The sequence below is a fragment of the Panthera onca genome, chromosome D3, assembly GCF_046562875.1.
Source record: "Panthera onca isolate mPanOnc1 chromosome D3, mPanOnc1 haplotype 2, whole genome shotgun sequence".
Taxonomy (NCBI): Eukaryota; Metazoa; Chordata; class Mammalia; order Carnivora; family Felidae; genus Panthera; species Panthera onca.
In genome coordinates this window covers 31,728,029-31,744,595 of record NC_138350.1, presented here as the reverse complement: position 1 = coordinate 31,744,595, position 16,567 = coordinate 31,728,029, and the positions used below count along the sequence as shown (strand labels likewise).

Here is a 16,567-nt window from a genome sequence, read left to right as displayed (position 1 = left end):
CCTTCTATGGTGACGACATGAGAATTTTATTGCTCCTTTGGATAAAGACAATTAGCAAACAAAACAGCCACTCTAATTACCAGGTAAATTTAGGATGAACTCTGCGTGACAAATGGTGCTGTCAAATCGTCTCACTTGAGAACACGGGTGGAAGGTGTTGCACCTGCCTGGCTATATAAAAGGGTGAGATTTCTTGCTGTGTTTGCAATCTCTTTATCGCCTGTGACACGCATTACATTCTGGCTTAATGTTTACTCAGTAGTAAAACTGTTTCTTTCTCTTCTATTCCGTGGAGAGTTTCTGGGGGGCTGACAGGAGATTTTGTTTTTCTTTATACTTCCCAACAGTAGAAAACAGCCCAACTGGAAAGAGCTGTGGGAGAATTTGGACAACCTGAACGATGAGAATTAGTCCCTCACCTCCATCCCTGCATTTGCAGCTAGTGCTCTCCGCGCATCTCCTTGCCGCAGCGCAGATGCCCCATCCGCGGGGACAGCTGAGTCCCGCATCCCTATTTTTAGCCACCACAACCCTCGTGGCCAAATGACAGGCAAGCGGGAGGTGCAGGAGAGCGCGGGTCCCGGTCCCGCCCACCGCGCGAGCGCCCCGCCCCCGCCCCGCCCCCACGCGCCGCGAGGGAGGAGCCGGGCGCGCTGAGTCGGGCGCGCGGAGTCCGAGTCGGGAACCCGCGCCTTGCGGCCAGCGGCCGGCGGCGATGAAGATCTGGAGCTCGGAGCACGTGTTCGGGTGAGGTCGGGCTGCGGGCCACGGTGGGGTCCGGACCGGCACCTGCTCCTTCCCCCAAACCTCTGGGGGCGGTCGAGGAAGGCTAGACCCCAGACCCAGCCCTCGCAGAGCCCGCCCGGCCCCGCGCTGGCGGTTCCCAGACCGCGGCCCCGGCATCCTAAAAAGAGGAGCAGGCCTTGTCCCAGCTAGGACGACGTTAGGTAGAGATCCCGCCGAGTGGTGCAGTCTGTTCGAGGGAGGGGCCGCCTGACTGACGGAGGCCCGTGGTGGGATTGCTAAATCCAGGGGGCGGGGGGCGGCCTTTCCTTTGGGGGCTGGCGGAGGGCCGAGCCGCGGGGACGGTTCTCAGCTAGCCGTCGGGGGCCGAACGGTGGGGAGCGGGGCAGTGCTTTCCGCGGCAGGGCGCACCGGTGTGCAGGGAGGCCCGAGTGGACGTGGCCGGGAGAGGACCCGGCAAAGTGATGGTGCGCACTCCGCAGACCACCCGGGAGCAGGCCATATCTCCGCCTGCACAATGCGCTCTTTGGGCAGGGCGCGCGGCGACCCGGGGAGAACAGAGGCCTGGAGAGCTGGCCTGGTCCTTTGCTGAGATTGTGTAGGGCAATTGAACACCGACGCTAAGTGAGCTCGGGAGGAAGCCAAATGTGGAGAAGGCTTGTGGGGGTCTTTCAGCCTGCATGCGCTTGTGGGCATGGAAGGCCTCCAAAGCCGGCATGGAAAACTGCGAACTGTTTCAGAGTACTTTCGTGACCTAAATGATATCTCCAAATAAGTCGCTTGATCTGTGACACTATGAAGCCATCTTTTAATATTTTTTAAAGGAACAAAGATTTTAAAGATTCCTTGACCCCACTTAAGAGAAGCATTTCATTTCTGAAAAAGAAAATATTGCATGAAATGGTATTGTCATTCTTTGACCTTTTTATATAAATTATTATGTAAAATAAAAATTTATCAAGTGGTTTAAAACCTCTGAAGTTATTTTTAATGAGATCTTGAGACTTTATGGGATCTAGTTATAGTGTTGATTTTTGTACGGCCTGCAGCCTTTCTCGACTGGGGTTCCTTGAGAGATCCAGAGAAAACCCCTTGAGAGAGACTCCAGAGATTCTCTTCTCAGTCCTTCCAAGGTTGGGACATAACTGACACCATCCAGATGCAGAAGGGATAAGTTAAGTCATTGCAAACTGTATGCCACCTGAGAAGGATTATCCTAGAAGTTCATGAAATGTTGGTTGACAGGCAGAAGTGAATGGTCAGCTGTGGAAAGTCACTATTGATAAACACCCATTTAAAGTTCAGTGATTCTTTTTTTTTTTTAGAAAAAAATTTTTTTTAACGTTTATTTATTTTTGAGACAGAGAGAGGCAGAGCATGAATGGGGGAGGGTCAGAGAGAGGGAGACACAGAATCTGAAACAGGCTCCAGGCTCTGAGCTGTCAGCACAGAGCCTGACGCGGGACTTGAACTCATGGACCGCGAGATCATGACCTGAGCTGAAGTCGGCCGCTTAACCGACTGAGCCACCCAGGCGCCCCTAAAGTTCAGTGATTCTTAATGCATTTGCAGAGTTACGCAACCATCACTGTAGTCCAGCTTTAGAACATTTCCATCATCCTACAAAGACCCCTCATGCCCATTCACAGTCCCCCGCCACTCTCATCTCCAGCCCCAGGCAACCACCACTCTGTTTCTATAGATTTGCCTTTTCTAGACATTTCGTATAAATCTCATCATACAGTACGTAGTCATTTGTGTCTGGCTTCTTTTATGTCTGGCACGTATTTTTTTGAGCTTCATTGGTGTAGTAGCCTGTATCAGTCCTTCATTCTTTTACCTCATTCATTTTGTGTCCTTGGCACTCTGCCAGTGCCTGGCACAGAGTAGGTGCTCAGTGAGGGGCTGAGGAATCTCCGGGAAACCAGGTGCCTTTGCAAATGAGGGCAGCTGGCAATCCACCAAAAGAATTCAGTGAGCCCCCAAGCTGTGGGCTAAGTGCTGGTCCTCTGCTCCCTGCCCCCTCCTTTTCTTTTAAATGAGAGAAATTGAACATTACAGACAAAAGTTGAGTGCCTTCCAGTGCTCTTCCCTTTCTCTCTCCCCACAGGCAGACAAAATTATGAATTTGGTGGGTATCCTTCTGAAGGTCTATGTTGCAAAGGTCCATTTGACTACGTTTATGTGTGTGTGTGTTCACGTGATATCCATGTGATGCCGTTTGTTTTAAAATAGGAATCGAGGGGCGCCTGGGTGGCGTAGTCGGTTAGGCGTCCGACTTCAGCCAGGTCACGATCTCGCGGTCCGTGGGTCCGCGGTCCGCGTCGGGCTCTGGGCTGATGGCTCGGAGCCTGGAGCCTGTTTCCGATTCTGTGTCTCCCTCTCTCTCTGCCCCTCCCCTGTTCATGCTCTGTCTCTCTCTGTCCCAAAAATAAATAAAAAACGTTGAAAAAAAAAAAATTAAAAAAAAAAAAGGAATCGAGATCACCTGGTACAGGTCTTTTGACCATTTCCCTTTCTTCACAACAGTGTGTTAAGGAGGTGTGTGTGTCTCATAGCTGCATGATATTCCATTGTATGAATATGTCACAGTTTATCCTGTCTCTTATTGAAAGAACATGACATTCCCCCTTTATTCCACCATATCATTCCATATCATCCACCCCTGTGCATATTTCTGATCCATTTAATCAAGGGCCCATTGGGTTAGTGATTCTCAAACTTTTCAGCCTCAGGACCTCTTTACACTCTTAGAAAATGTGAGATACCCCAAACAGTTTTAATCTGTGTTACATCTATCGATATTTACCGTATTAGAAATTAAAACCAATAAACTTAAAAATATCTATCAATTTATTAAAAATAACAATAGACCCACTGTATTAATGTAAATAACATTTGTATTAAATAACAAACCTATATTTTCCAAAAGCACAAGAAGTTGTAAGAAGATTGACGCTGTTTGATATTTTTGTTGTTAATTTCTGGCTTAATAGAAGATAGCTTGATACTCATGTCTGCTTCTGTATTCAGTGTTTTGCAGTCTGTTATTTTGGTTCAAATATACGAATAAAACCCAGCCTCACTCAGTATATGAATAAAACCCATTTGGAAAAGGCAGCAATATTTTAATAGTCTTTTAAAGTAATTGGGGCTATTTGCTGCTACAACGAGACAAGTGGTAGTTTCTGAAGTTTGTTGCAATGTCAACTCCAAAGCCATAATTACCAGAGTAATCGGCCCGGGTCTTTCAGTCCTGTATGATTTTATGACATTATGCACCAGTCACTTGGCATATATGGGTTCGTCAGGTTTACAGTATGGGACAGTCATCAGGCTCATGGTAGAGGATACAAGTTTTCTAAAATTCCATTCTGCACTCAGAAGCTCAAATTTTCTTTGGGAGCAAATACAATCAGTTGTTGAAGTGATAGGTTCACTTTATTAATTTTTGAGAAAATGTCTGCCAAGTGCCTACGTCTGAATAACCAGAGGTCATCCATCTGTTGTTTTACTTGGAGTGGTGGGCCGGAAAGAAGCAGCCACGAGGGCCCCCCCACCCAACAGCTGCCCCGCACTTCCCCAGCCACCATGCACCCGCACGTGCAGCTCGAGCGCGTCCTGCCTGCATCGTGTTCTCTCGCTCAGAATATCAGTAGAGGGGGGACTTAAGGGTCTAAATGTAAAATTAATAGTCTTACTATTTCATAATGGATATTCTTTTTTTTTGAATTTTTTTAATGTTTACTTATTTTTGACAGAGAGACAGAGAGAGAGAGAACATTAGTGGGGGAAGGGCAGAGAGAGAGGGAGACACAGAATCCGAAGCAGGCTCCAGGCTCTGAGCTGTCAGCACAGAGCCCAACACGGGGCTCGAACTCAGAGACCACGAGATCATGACCTGAGCCGAAGTCAGACGCTCAACTGACTGAGCCACCCAGGCGCCCCATAATGGGTATTCTTAAGAAGACACTGGCATTGTTTTCCTGAGTGCATGTATAGCAGTGGGCGCTGACCCTAGGTTTGGGTTCAGGGCCTTAATTCACGGTGGGAGGCCAGCAAGCTTTACTCTCTGTTACTTTTGCAGCATCAGGGTAAATGTCAGTATGGTGAAAAAGGCCAATCATGTCTTAGTAGCATTGAGACACTTTGGGCCTGGCAGAACTCCCCAAAGGGCCCGGGAGCCTCCTGGGTGTGGACCACTCTCTGAGAACCGCTGCTCTGGGCCTAGAGTTGCTTTGGGTGGGTGCAGGGACGCGTCGCCTTGGTTATGGCAAGTTATATATGTATTTTTAAAAGCTTGTTATTATGGAAATTTTAAAAGTATGCAAAAACAGAGAGCTGAGAATAGTGAGTGCCCACTGCCATCTCCCACATTGACAGTCACCCTGTTGCAGCCAGGCTTGGCTTCACGTGTCCCCACCCACTGCTCCCCACCCCCCCAAACCCCCCACTGCCGGTTATTTCAGGCACACCTCAGGCATCCTATAATCTCATCCCACTCATCTTTCTGCCACCCTGGCTGTGCGTAGACAGATGTCTCTGTTACTCCTTTCTGCTCCCCAGTGTGCCAGGTGGGCCTAGTGCTGCCACCTTCCAGGCACTGCAAGAGTGCTGCCCGGCCCTTCAGTGGTGGCACTGTGCTCTGAGGCAGCCACTCTGTCGTGGGGGCCTCCCACCCTGGGACCAGGTTCCCACTGCACCCCGATCACCTGAAGTGATAGCTAGGTGTGACCTGAAGGTCACCAGGAGTGACCTGAAGCCATAGCCAGGACCACGCACCCCGGAGGATGAATTCCAGCCGATTCCTGTCCTGCCTAACCCAGACCCTGTGCCTGAGCCCTGACACCAGGGCACCTGCCTGCTCAGCGTCTCTCAGGGCCTGGGCCAGTGTGTCACTGGCAGCTCCAACTCCCCCCTTTCTCCTGTCCTCCCCAACACTCCATATGGCCAGACTTCGCCATTTTTGCCAAACAAGTGTCAGGCTATTGCCTTCAACCAGGAAGTGTGTGATACTGACTTGCTGTACTTAACACTTGTTATTTTAAAAAATGTTATTTCCTGCATCTGTTGATGTCTCTGTTAACCAATGTGGTCATTCTCCTATAATCAGTAGGATTATTTATTATGTGAGTGTCATAAGTGGCTTGTATTTAGTGTAAATCAGTGAGAAAGATACAAGGTTTCTATATAAAAGAAAGATTATTGTGTAATATTTGCTTAATACCAATATTTCTTCAACTTTTTGATAGTTTTAAGTAATTTTAAGAGGCAAAGCCTATTCTGCTTAAAGCAGGGATTTGTAGGGGAACACCTCTTAGGACCTTAGCCTGCAGCGCCCACAGAGTATTTCGTTGAGAAGGGCCCCATGTAACTAGGTCCCTTGCAGCTTTCATGTGTGTCCGGATTCTCCCTCCTTCCCTAGATCTTGGATGACCATGCCCCTGACCTTTCTTCCTCAGAGAGGGAGGCTCGGCTGTCTGGGTCCTACAGAGTGATCGGTGCAGCCACATCTCTGCTTTTTCATCCCTTTATGTTACAGCTAGTAGATGCATTAACTCGGTGACATGATTCCACAGTCTGAAAAAGCATTTCTTTGTTTAAGAGAGGGAATTTTAGACCAGTTCCTGCCAATTTAGAGGTCATGGAACTCAATGGAAAGAACATAGGGTAGGGGGCTGGAAGACCCAGTTCTAGTCTGGGCCCTGCTGCAAACTTTCAGAGCTGGGACAGACTTTTATGGGGATAAAGTAAATTAATGGTCAGTAACTGATATTTTAAAAGGATGTCAAATATGGACCAAAAACATTCAATTTTGTCATAATATTTGATACTTTGTTTAGTAAATCCATTTCCAGGAATTTATCTTAAGGAAGAATTAGATGAATGAAAGATGAGTGTAACCAGCGCTCACTACTATCTGTATTTTGCCGAGTAAACTAAATAACCCACCACAGGGGGCACCTGGGTGGCTCCATTGGTTGAGCGTCTGACTCTTGGTTTTGGCTCAGGTCATGAACTCGCGGTTTGTGAGTTCGAGTTCCATGTTGGGCTCTGTGCTGACGGTGTGGAGCCTGCTTGGGATTCTCTCCCTCTCTCTCTCCCCCTCCCCTGCTGGCTCTCTCTGTCTCTCTCTCTCAAAATAAATAAATAAACTTAAAAAAAAATAACCCACCATAGGGAACTGGTTGAATATAAATGTCTGCAGGGTAACCTATTGTGCAGCTGTTTATAATCGCATTTCTGAAAATAGGTTCATGATCTAGGAAGATGTTCATCATTAGTTAAATATAAAAAGCAGATGATATGATAAATCTGACTATGGTTTGAGCCTGATGCCAGTTTAATCTTTTTAAGGTGCGTGCGTGCGTGTGTGTGTGTGTGTGTGTGTGTGTGTCTTAGTTTTGAGTCTGGGCTGTGTCTACACGTGCTGTTTAAACTTGTCTGAGTGTGTCTGAAGAACGATGGTGTTGTTGACATACCCAGGGGGGCTCGGGGGCAGGGGGCTCGGATGCCCTCTGGGGGCACACACACTGGAGGAAGGAAGAATTAGGGGAATAAGCGCTCAGGGGAAGGGTCCACTCTGAATACTTGAAGGTGGTGCCTGACATCCTGTGGACCACCATAGGAGTTTCGAGCCTCAACTAGCACTGAACAAGCATTGTCCCAGCAGTGGGGCAGCTGTGGACGTGGCTTGCGACCTGACAGCAGGAAACAAAATAAGGACAAAGATAGCCACCCCCCACCTCAAAGGCTCAGGGCAAGAGAAGGAGAGGTAGCATCCTGTAGGAGAAGGACGCCCTCGGGGACTCCTGCACACGCTGTGGTCATCTTTGGGTAGTGGAATTGTGGATGGTTTTATTTTCATAGTTTTCTTTATTTTTCAGTATTTTGGACACTTATTTTTTATAATCAGAAAAAATAGGTTGGCCACCTCACATCACATCCCACTTAGAAGTTGGAATAAAGTACAGTTGACCCTTGAATAATGCGGGTGCTTAGGGGGTGCTGACCCCCTGCATGGCTGGAAATTGTGTATAACTTAAAAAAAACAACAACAACTCTTTCAGTAAATGGCCCAACTATCCACACAATTGTTCGAGCCCAAAACTTGGGGCTCATTCTCGAATCCTCCTCTTTCCTTATTTCCAGGATTAACACATAATTTATCATCCAAATTAGGATGTCTTTGAAAGTAAAAGGGGACACTCTTAGTATGTGCTGTAAGACAAAAGGCAAAAACTGGAACTGTCCTGGGCAAACTGGAATGTATGGTCACTTTTCTTTCTCTCACAATTTGTTACAAAGTACTACTACTTCCTAAATATCTTTTTTTTTTTTTTCTTAATTGAAGTATAGTTAACACACAATATTATGTTAGTGTCAGGTGTACCACATAGTGATTCAACATCTTTATATGTCCTGCTAGGTTCACTACAGATGTAGCTACCGAATGCTATTACAGTACCATTGACTACATTCCCTATGCTGTACCTTTCTTCCTTTCTTTTCTCTTCTCTTCTTTCTTTCAAGTTTACTGATTTATTTTGAGAGAGAGGACACAAGCAGGTGAGGGGCAGAAAGAAGGAGAGACAAAATCCCAAGTAGGCTCTATGCTGTCAATGCAGAGTTCAATGTAGGACTTGAACTCACAAACCATGAAATCATGACCTGAACTGAGATCAAGAGTTGGACGTTTAACTGACTGACCCACCCAGGTCCCCCTGTGCTGTACCTTTTATCCCCATGACTTAATTCATTCTGCAACTGGAAGCCTGTATCTCTTAGTCCCCTTCACCCATGCTGCCCATCCCCCATAGCCCCCTCCCCTCTGACAACCACCAGTTTGGTCTCTATATTTATGCATCTGTTTCTGCATTATTTATTCCTTTGTTTTGTCTTTTAGATTCCACGTATAAGTGAAATTCTATGATATTTTTCTTTGTCTGACTTCCTTCATTTAGCATAATACCATCTAGATCCATGATGGCTCCTTTTTCATGGCTAAGTAATATTCCATTGTACATGTATACCACATCTTCTTTATGCATTCATTTGATCAGTAGACACTTGGGTTGTTTCCATATCTTGGCTATTATAAATTATGCTACAATAAACATAGGGATGCAAATATCTTCTTGAATTAGTATTTTCATTTTCTTTGGGTAAATACTCAGTAGTGGAATGACTGGATTGTATGGTAATCCTAGTTTTAATTTTTTGAAGAACTTCACACTGTTTTCCACAATGGCCTGCCAATTTGCATTCCTACCATGAGGGTTCTATTTTTCTCTCCATATTCTCACCAGCTTCTTGTCTTTTTTATTTTAGCCATTTTTATAGACATAAGGTGATAGCTCCTTGTGGTTTTGATTTTCATTTTCCTGATGATTAGTGATCTGGAGCATCTTTTTGTGTGTATGTTGGCCAACTATATGTCTTATTTGGAAAAATGTCTACTCAGGTCCTCTGCCCATTTTCAATTAGATCATTTGGGTTTTTTTTGTATTGAGTTGAATAAATTCTTTATATATTTTGGATTTTAACCCCTTATCAGATATACCATTTGCAAATATCTTCTCTCTTTCACTGGGTTGACTTTTTGTTCAGTTGATGGTTTCCTGCACTGTGCAAAAAAAATTTATTTGGGGGGAGGTGTAGTCCCAATAAATTTATCTTTGCTTTTGTTTCTCTGCCTTAGGAAACATAGCTAGGAAATTATTGTCAAAGAACTTACTACCTATGTTTTTCTCTAGGAGTTTTATAGTTTTACGTCCCACATTTAGGACTTTAATCCACTTTGAATTTATTTTTGTATATGGTGTAAGAAAGTGGTCCAGTTTCATTTTTTTTTAAGTTTATTTATTTATTTTGAGAGACAGAGAGCAGCACATGCACGAGCAGGGGGAGGGGCAGAGAGAGAGGAGAGAGAGAATCCCAAGCAGGCTCCGCACTGTTAGCACAGAGCCTGACGCAGGGCTTAATCTCAGGAACCATGAGATCATGACCTGAGCCGAAATTAAGAGTCAGAAGTTTAACCGACTGAACCACCCAGGTGTCCTTCCAGTTTCATTCTTTTGAATGTAGCTGTTCAATTTTCCTAGCATCATTTACTGAAGAGACTGTCTTTTCCCGATTGTATATTCTTGTCACCTTTTAGGTAGATTAATTGGCCATGTAAGTGTTGGTCTATTTCTGGCGCTCTGTTCTGTTCTTTTGATCTGTGTGTCTATTTTTGTGCCAGTACCATACTGTTTTGATTACTACAGCTTTGTAGCTTACCTTGAAATCTGGGATTGTGACAACTCCAGCTTTGTTCTTCTTTCTGAAGACTGCTTTGGCTATTCAGGGTCTTTTGGGGTTCCATACAAATTTTAGTATTATTTGTTCTAGTTCTGTGAAAAATGTTATTGTCATTTTAATAGGGGTGGTACTGAACCTGTAGATTAAAAATTATGTACAACTTTTGCTTCCCCCAGAAATTAACTTACTGCCTACTATGGACTGGAAGCCTTACTGACAACATGAAGAGTTGCTTAACACGTATTTTATGTATTATATACTGTATTCTTGCAATAAGCGAGAGAAAAAATGGTATGAAGAAAATCATAAGGAAGAGAAAACACATTTATAGTACTTTTCTGTATTTATCGAAAAAAATCCACATGTAAGGGGACCCACGCAGTTGAAACCAGTGTTGTTCAGGGGCCGAGCGGTGGAGGAAGTGGAGGACGGGAAGGTGCGGAGTGGGGGTGGGAAGTGGTTCGTTCGGCCAAGGCCCCAATGTCGGGGTGGCCTGTGAGGGCAGCACCTGGGCCAAGAATGCAGACGCACTGAACACGGCTGCCAGCAGCCTGAGACCTCTGTGTCCCCAGTGTCCTGCGAGTCCTCCCAGGCAAAGCCTTCCGGTTGCCCCTGGTCAGCCCAGAAGGATCACAAGATCCAGGATTTGGGTGTGGGGCCGGATGCCTCAGACAGATTTGTTTGCATATACCTTTAATTAAAGCCAAAAGGAAAAAAGCTTTTAATGAGAACATTAACACTGATTTTCATTTCACTCTGCGGGCCACAGCAGCTCTGCCCCCCCCCCCCCCCCCCCCGTGCCTCTGTGGCACACTTTACAAATGTAGGGATTGCTTGCTTATGCTGGGTGGTTGTATTTTTCCCACCAGCCACCCATGGGACACCGTCATCAAAGCTGCCATGAGGAAGTACCCGAATCCGATGAACCCCTGTGTCGTGGGAGTTGACGTGCTGGAGCGCAGTGTGGATGGCCGGGGCCGGCTTCACAGCCACCGGCTCCTCAGCACCGAGTGGGGGCTGCCCGGCTTCGTGAAAGCGGTGAGGCTGCGACTGCGTACCCCGCCGCGCCCGTACCGCCCCGCCACACCAACCCGCACATGCCGGCCACACCGGCGTCGCCCGGCTGCGCCCACGTTGGCCCGCTCACCCGCATGCCCAGGCTACCCCCAGGCTATACCTGCGTCCTCCCCACCGCACCCGCATCGCCCCTGCTGCGCCCACAGCCCTGCTCGGGCTTCACCCCCGTCGGCTCCCTGTGCTCGCATCGCCCTGTCCGGGCCATACCCACAATCACCCAAGTTGCACCCTCGTTGTTTCTGCTGCATCTGCACGTGCCCGGCTGGTGCCCATCTGCAGAAGGTGACAGCCTTCCCTGAGAACACCCGCTCAGGACTTCAGAGAAACCCGAGAGGTGGTTTGTTTCTCTGTAAACTTCATTTAATTTTCTATCTCTGTGGGTCCTGAGGTCTCCTGACGTGTGGCGTGGCTCCCCCACCCTCAGCCCTGGCCCTACCCCCATAGACTCCTGCGTCACTCCACGGTCCTGTGTCCTAACTGGATACGCAGACTGGGGGCTCCGACAGACGGTTGTTTCCTTACAGCTCTGGAAGCTGGAGGTCCGAGATCAAGGCAGGGGCAGGCTTGGTTCCCCTGAGGACCGTGAGGGCAGGGTCTGTCCCAGCCTCTGTCCTTGGCTGGCAGACAGCTGCCCTGCTTCCTCTGCAGGTGGTGGTCCCTTGCCCTCACGCAGCTCTGGCGTCTCCCTCTGTGTGTTCTTATCTCTCCTTATAAGGATACTGCTCAGGCTGGGTTAGGGCCCACCCTGATGACCCCCTTTTAAACTTAATTAATTACCTTTCAAAAGACCCTGTTTCCAAATACAGTCACATTCTGAGGTGTTGGGGGTCAGGGCGTCAACATAGGAACTTTGGGGACACATTCGGTCCTGACAGGTCTCTTCCACAGAGCCATCAGGGAGGTCATGGACAATGTAAATCTGAGCATGGCTTTCTCCTGCCCATATGGACCCCCGTCCTCCTCTCAGCACAGAGTCTAAGCCCTGCCGTGGACCCAGCACGCCAGTGGGCCCACATTCTCCCTCTCCTGCCATGTTGGCCTGTCACTGTGCCAGGAGCTCAGCGCACAGGTCTGGCCCTGGGAGGTGACTGCAGCTGACCTGCTAAACCCAGAACTCTGCGTGGTGCCCTCCTTCCCTGGCTTTGCCACCTGGCAGAGGGGCCTTCCCCATGCTCCCCGCCTCTCACTGTTCTTTTCTTCGTCAGGGCATTTATTACTGTCATACGCTCAACTCTATCTGAATCCATTCATTTGTTCAATGTCTGCCTCCACTGCTGGTACAGAGACCCACCGAAGGAGCTGGGCAGGGCCGTCCGTGGCTGCGTACCCCCTTGGGTCGTTTGTTGAATAGATAAAGGAATTAATTAGTAAATGAGATGGCATTTTGTGGTTGATGCTACAAAATGAAATTTTTGACACATTACTATGCTAGTTTTGCTTTGTTTTTTAGATTTTGGGAACCAGTAGGACTTTGACATACATCAAAGAACATTCCGTTGTGGATCCAGTAGAAAAGAAAATGGAACTTTGTTCCACCAATGTAAGCAATGGCCTAAGATGAGAAAGGTGCTTGGTATTTCCTGGTGATGGTGGGTAATATCTTCATTTAATTTTATTTCCAGCCCACCTTTGGTCTAAGTGATCTTTTATTTTTAATAGAAAGGCTAATTTTATTTAGCAGTATTTTATTTATCTTTTTATTTCGGTATAATAAGCGCATAGAAAAATGTCTGTAATGAATTGTCACAAAGTGAACACACCTTTGTAACCAGGCAGATCAGGAACAGAATGTGACCAGACCCCAGGATCCCCCTTTATGCTTCTTTCTGGGGGGCACCCCCACCCAACCCCCAAGATAACCACTATCCTGACTTCCAACAGCACACATGATTTTTAGCACTAAGTTTTTTATTTCTTTTTTGTTTTGTTTATTTCTTTTTGAGAGAGAGATAGAGCATGAGTGGGGGAGGGGCAGAGAGAGGGGAAGGCACAGAATCCAAAGCAGGCTCCAGGCTCTGAGCTATCAGCACAGAGCCTGATACAGGGCTTGAACCCACAGACTACGAGATCATGACCTGACCCAAAGTTGGATGCTTAACTGACTGAGCCATCCAGGCGCCCCTTCGGCACTAATTTTACAAGCACCTTTTCCCCTTCACTCCTCTCAGAAAAATTTATATTGGCCTACTGCACATTCAAAAATTTGGGGAAAATGCAGAAGCTAGAAACACGGTTTATTTTATAAAATCGTATTCTGTACAAAAGCTTATCAGCAACTTTGTGCTCATTTACCTGGATGGTAACCCTGAATGCTTTTGTAGGACTGTTGATGGGTTGGCAGTTTGAAAGTGCCTTGAGGCCAGGCCAGACTTAGGTTTGGGTGTGGAGGACATGCAAAGGCTGCCAGAAGGAGCGGCCAGGGCTGGGTTTCCCTGGGACTTCGTGTTTCTTCTGTTCTGGCTTCAGTAAGTGGTGATTTGAGGATGGAAGAGTATGAGCAGGTGGTTTGGGAAGCAATGCAAGAGAAATAAAACCTAAAACCGTTTTTTGTTTGCTTCAAGATCACACTCACAAACTTGGTGTCAGTGAACGAGAGGCTGGTATACACACCCCATCCAGAGGACCCTGAAATGTAAGCCATCGTGTCCTGGGATTGACACGTTGAATTCCAAGGTCAGGGTGGGCTGGAGCCTCCCCTTCCTCAGGCTGCCCAGCCCCTTTACTTCCTGCTTTTCTGTAGGACTGTGCTCACACAAGAAGCCATCATCACCGTGAAGGGGATCAGCCTCGGCAGCTACCTGGAAAGTCTGATGGCCAACACAATATCATCCAATGCAAAGAAGGTATGGATCTCAGTCCCGGGCCCTGTGTGCACCCCAGGTGTTAAGTGCCAGGTTTAGGGGGTGAAAGATATAGGTCCGGAAATCCTACTGAGTGCTGCGGCCCTCCATTACTAGCTGAGCTCATGATGGATGTCACAGCATTTTCCACTGTGACATTCAAACCTGGCCGCAGGGAGGGCTGGCCCAGGCCTGAGGGGAAGTGCCCGGTGAATCTGGAACGTAAACTCAGCGGAAGCAACCACCGCTTCCAAGAGCCAAAATAGCACAGGCTCAGTGAACAGAACAAACCCCACACATTAACATCTTCAGGCAGGTTATTCGGGAATTGTCGTAGTACAGCCTACTGAATAGGCACCTAGCGGCTTTGGCTGAACCTCTCCTCTGCGAAGTTCCCTGGAGTCAGCTGCCGTCTTTGCGCCTCCCCCCTGGCAGGATTTGGGAATAAGCTTTGTGGAGGTGGCAGGAGAAAGGTTGGATCGCAGGAGGCCGTCCTCCCCAGGTCCCTAGCTGGAGGGCTGCCTTAGTGAGGCGGACACTGCTCACGGAGTCCAGGTTGCCCCTCCTCTCCAGCACAGCTGATGGAAAGAGCTTGGATGTGTGGAAGCCGTTATACGAGTTCAAGGTAATGTCACTCGAATTCAAGGTAATGTCACTCGCCAGAGCAGGGCCTTTGCTATTTAGCTTACCTCACTGGCTGACGTCTTCCTGGCTGTCCTCCCTTCCCCTGCTCTCTCCTGGTTTGTTTTGGTCAGAAGCAATTCTTCATTTTGGGGATCTGTGGGATGCCTACCGTGCTTGGCATAATTTAACTGGAAAGCCACTCACTTCTGGCTCGCATTTAGCCTAGGCACTGATAGAAGAGCAAGTCTTCCCTGTTTTTAAGAAAAATCCCGATTTGAGAAATGTTGGCATTAGCTCAGCTCAGTTCAGGGGAGGGCGGGGAAGGGGGTATGCAGTGCCCAGAGCCGCATGCCTCGTGTCCTCACTGCAAGCCCTCTTGGGAGGAGACAGAACCTTACTTACCTTTGTGTGGCCAGTGTCTGGCCTAGGGCAGGCGCCCTAAATGTTTGCTGAAGAAAATAAATTATAGGAGGAAGGGACTACTTGGTGAGTCCAAAGCCACCTGAGACCTCTTATGAGAAAAGTCAGGGGAAACTCAGTGAGGCCAAATGATTTTATGTCACTTTACGTTAGGGACTGCTGTGTTGAATCACTCCCCCCCCCCACCCCCGCTCCAGCTGTGTTACCACTTCAGCGCATCCCAGCAGCTAGGAAGATGCCGGGACAGGAGACAGGAGAAGGGGAGCAGGTCGTCCTGGGATTTGGGTGGGATGAGTCATTGAGAAGGCGGTGAGGCTGCCCCCTCGTCCTGCACTCAGGAGGTGATAGCGTAGATGGTAGGTGCCCCTGTTGGTGCAGCCTGAGCCTGTGCGAGAATTTCAGGCAGAACACCTACCACCTTATTGCTGAGCTTGAAAAACTGTCTGCTTACGGTGAAAGGTTATTCACAAATGGTTACTGTGTCTCCTTTAAAGCCGCAGCGCTTTCCTTGTGCCATTTAAAATCCAGGTTGTGGCTGGCCGTCTGCAGTTCGAGAAGCAGGATTTCTTACACCGTGTTGAACTCTTTCTTTGTTGCTCCAGGGGTGGGCTGCTATTGAGTGGATAATTGAAAATTCTGAGCACGCTGTGAGCTAACGGGGTCTGCACCTGCACCTTGTGATGAACAGTGGTAACTATGGTATTCTTTAACCCGGTAGAGAACCTAGCATCTTGCTAACCGTGTGCATGGTGTGCAGTGGGGGGTGTTTACAGGTGCAGCTGCATGTGTCTCCAGCCCGGCGCTCCTTAGTGTCTTCTGTAACGGAAGCAGTCATTAGTTCATCCTCTTCCTAAATTATCTTGTTTCATGGCAGGATTTATTTCCCAGGAAGACTTGATCATTTGTTATCTGGTCTCAGATAGAGGCTGTTCAGATTTTCCCAAGCCATTCTCAGGACCTGCTTGCCTAAACATTTCCTGTCATTAGCGCATTATCAGAAGGAGGCTTTCACTAGTAGTTCCAGACGGTGTCAAAGGCCGATCAAACGGGAGAATTTTTTCATTTTGGGCAGGGTCTGAATATTTGTACATGTTCTTATAAAGAATGCTGTGTGCCTTTGTGTCAGCGCTGAGGGCTCAGGGGGGAATCCTGCTCCTCGCCTGCTGCCAGCCAGCACCCAGCCACGTGACTGCCGCTGGCTTTTTTCTTTTAGTGGCAGAAGCCATTTCTAGCATCTTCTTGAGCTTCACAAACATTCCTTGATTTCCTAGGCCACCAGTGACTGGACCATCAGGAAGGGATTTGATACTTAATTGGTCGGCAGTCATCTTCATACTTCGTAGGAAAGTCAGGGTTTCCTGCTTCCCTCTGTTTAGGGAATCCTTATACTCCTGCCTTGAAACCCCTCACCCTACTGACTTTCCATACTGTGCTGCTCTGGGCCCCGCTTCCCACGGTTGGTCTGTCTGTGTGTCTGCAGCATGTGTGTGTCAGCAAAAGGGGATTGTGTGGTTCAGCCTCCTTTAAAAGCTTCCTACTGGAGCCTAAGTTTGCCAGAG

At 47.8% G+C, this 16,567-nt stretch overlaps 1 protein-coding gene across 12 annotated transcripts in view; it reads left to right on the top strand.

Annotated features, from left to right (window-relative positions):
* Positions 1–617: 617 nt before the first annotated feature.
* Positions 618–16,567, top strand: part of PRELID3A (PRELI domain containing 3A) — a 38,106-nt gene continuing 22,156 nt past the window's right edge. For 4 of the 12 annotated variants that reach the window (XM_078435459.2, XM_078435458.2, XM_078435457.2 and 1 more), the window contains exons 1-5: positions 618–747; positions 10,917–11,085; positions 12,575–12,664; positions 13,686–13,756; positions 13,865–13,967. In XM_078435459.2, the coding sequence (XP_078291585.2) occupies positions 716–747; positions 10,917–11,085; positions 12,575–12,664; positions 13,686–13,756; positions 13,865–13,967 (465 nt within the window). In that variant the 5' untranslated portion in view covers positions 618–715. The other 8 variants (XM_078435455.2, XM_078435454.2, XM_078435461.2 and 5 more) reach the window with 8 other exon arrangements.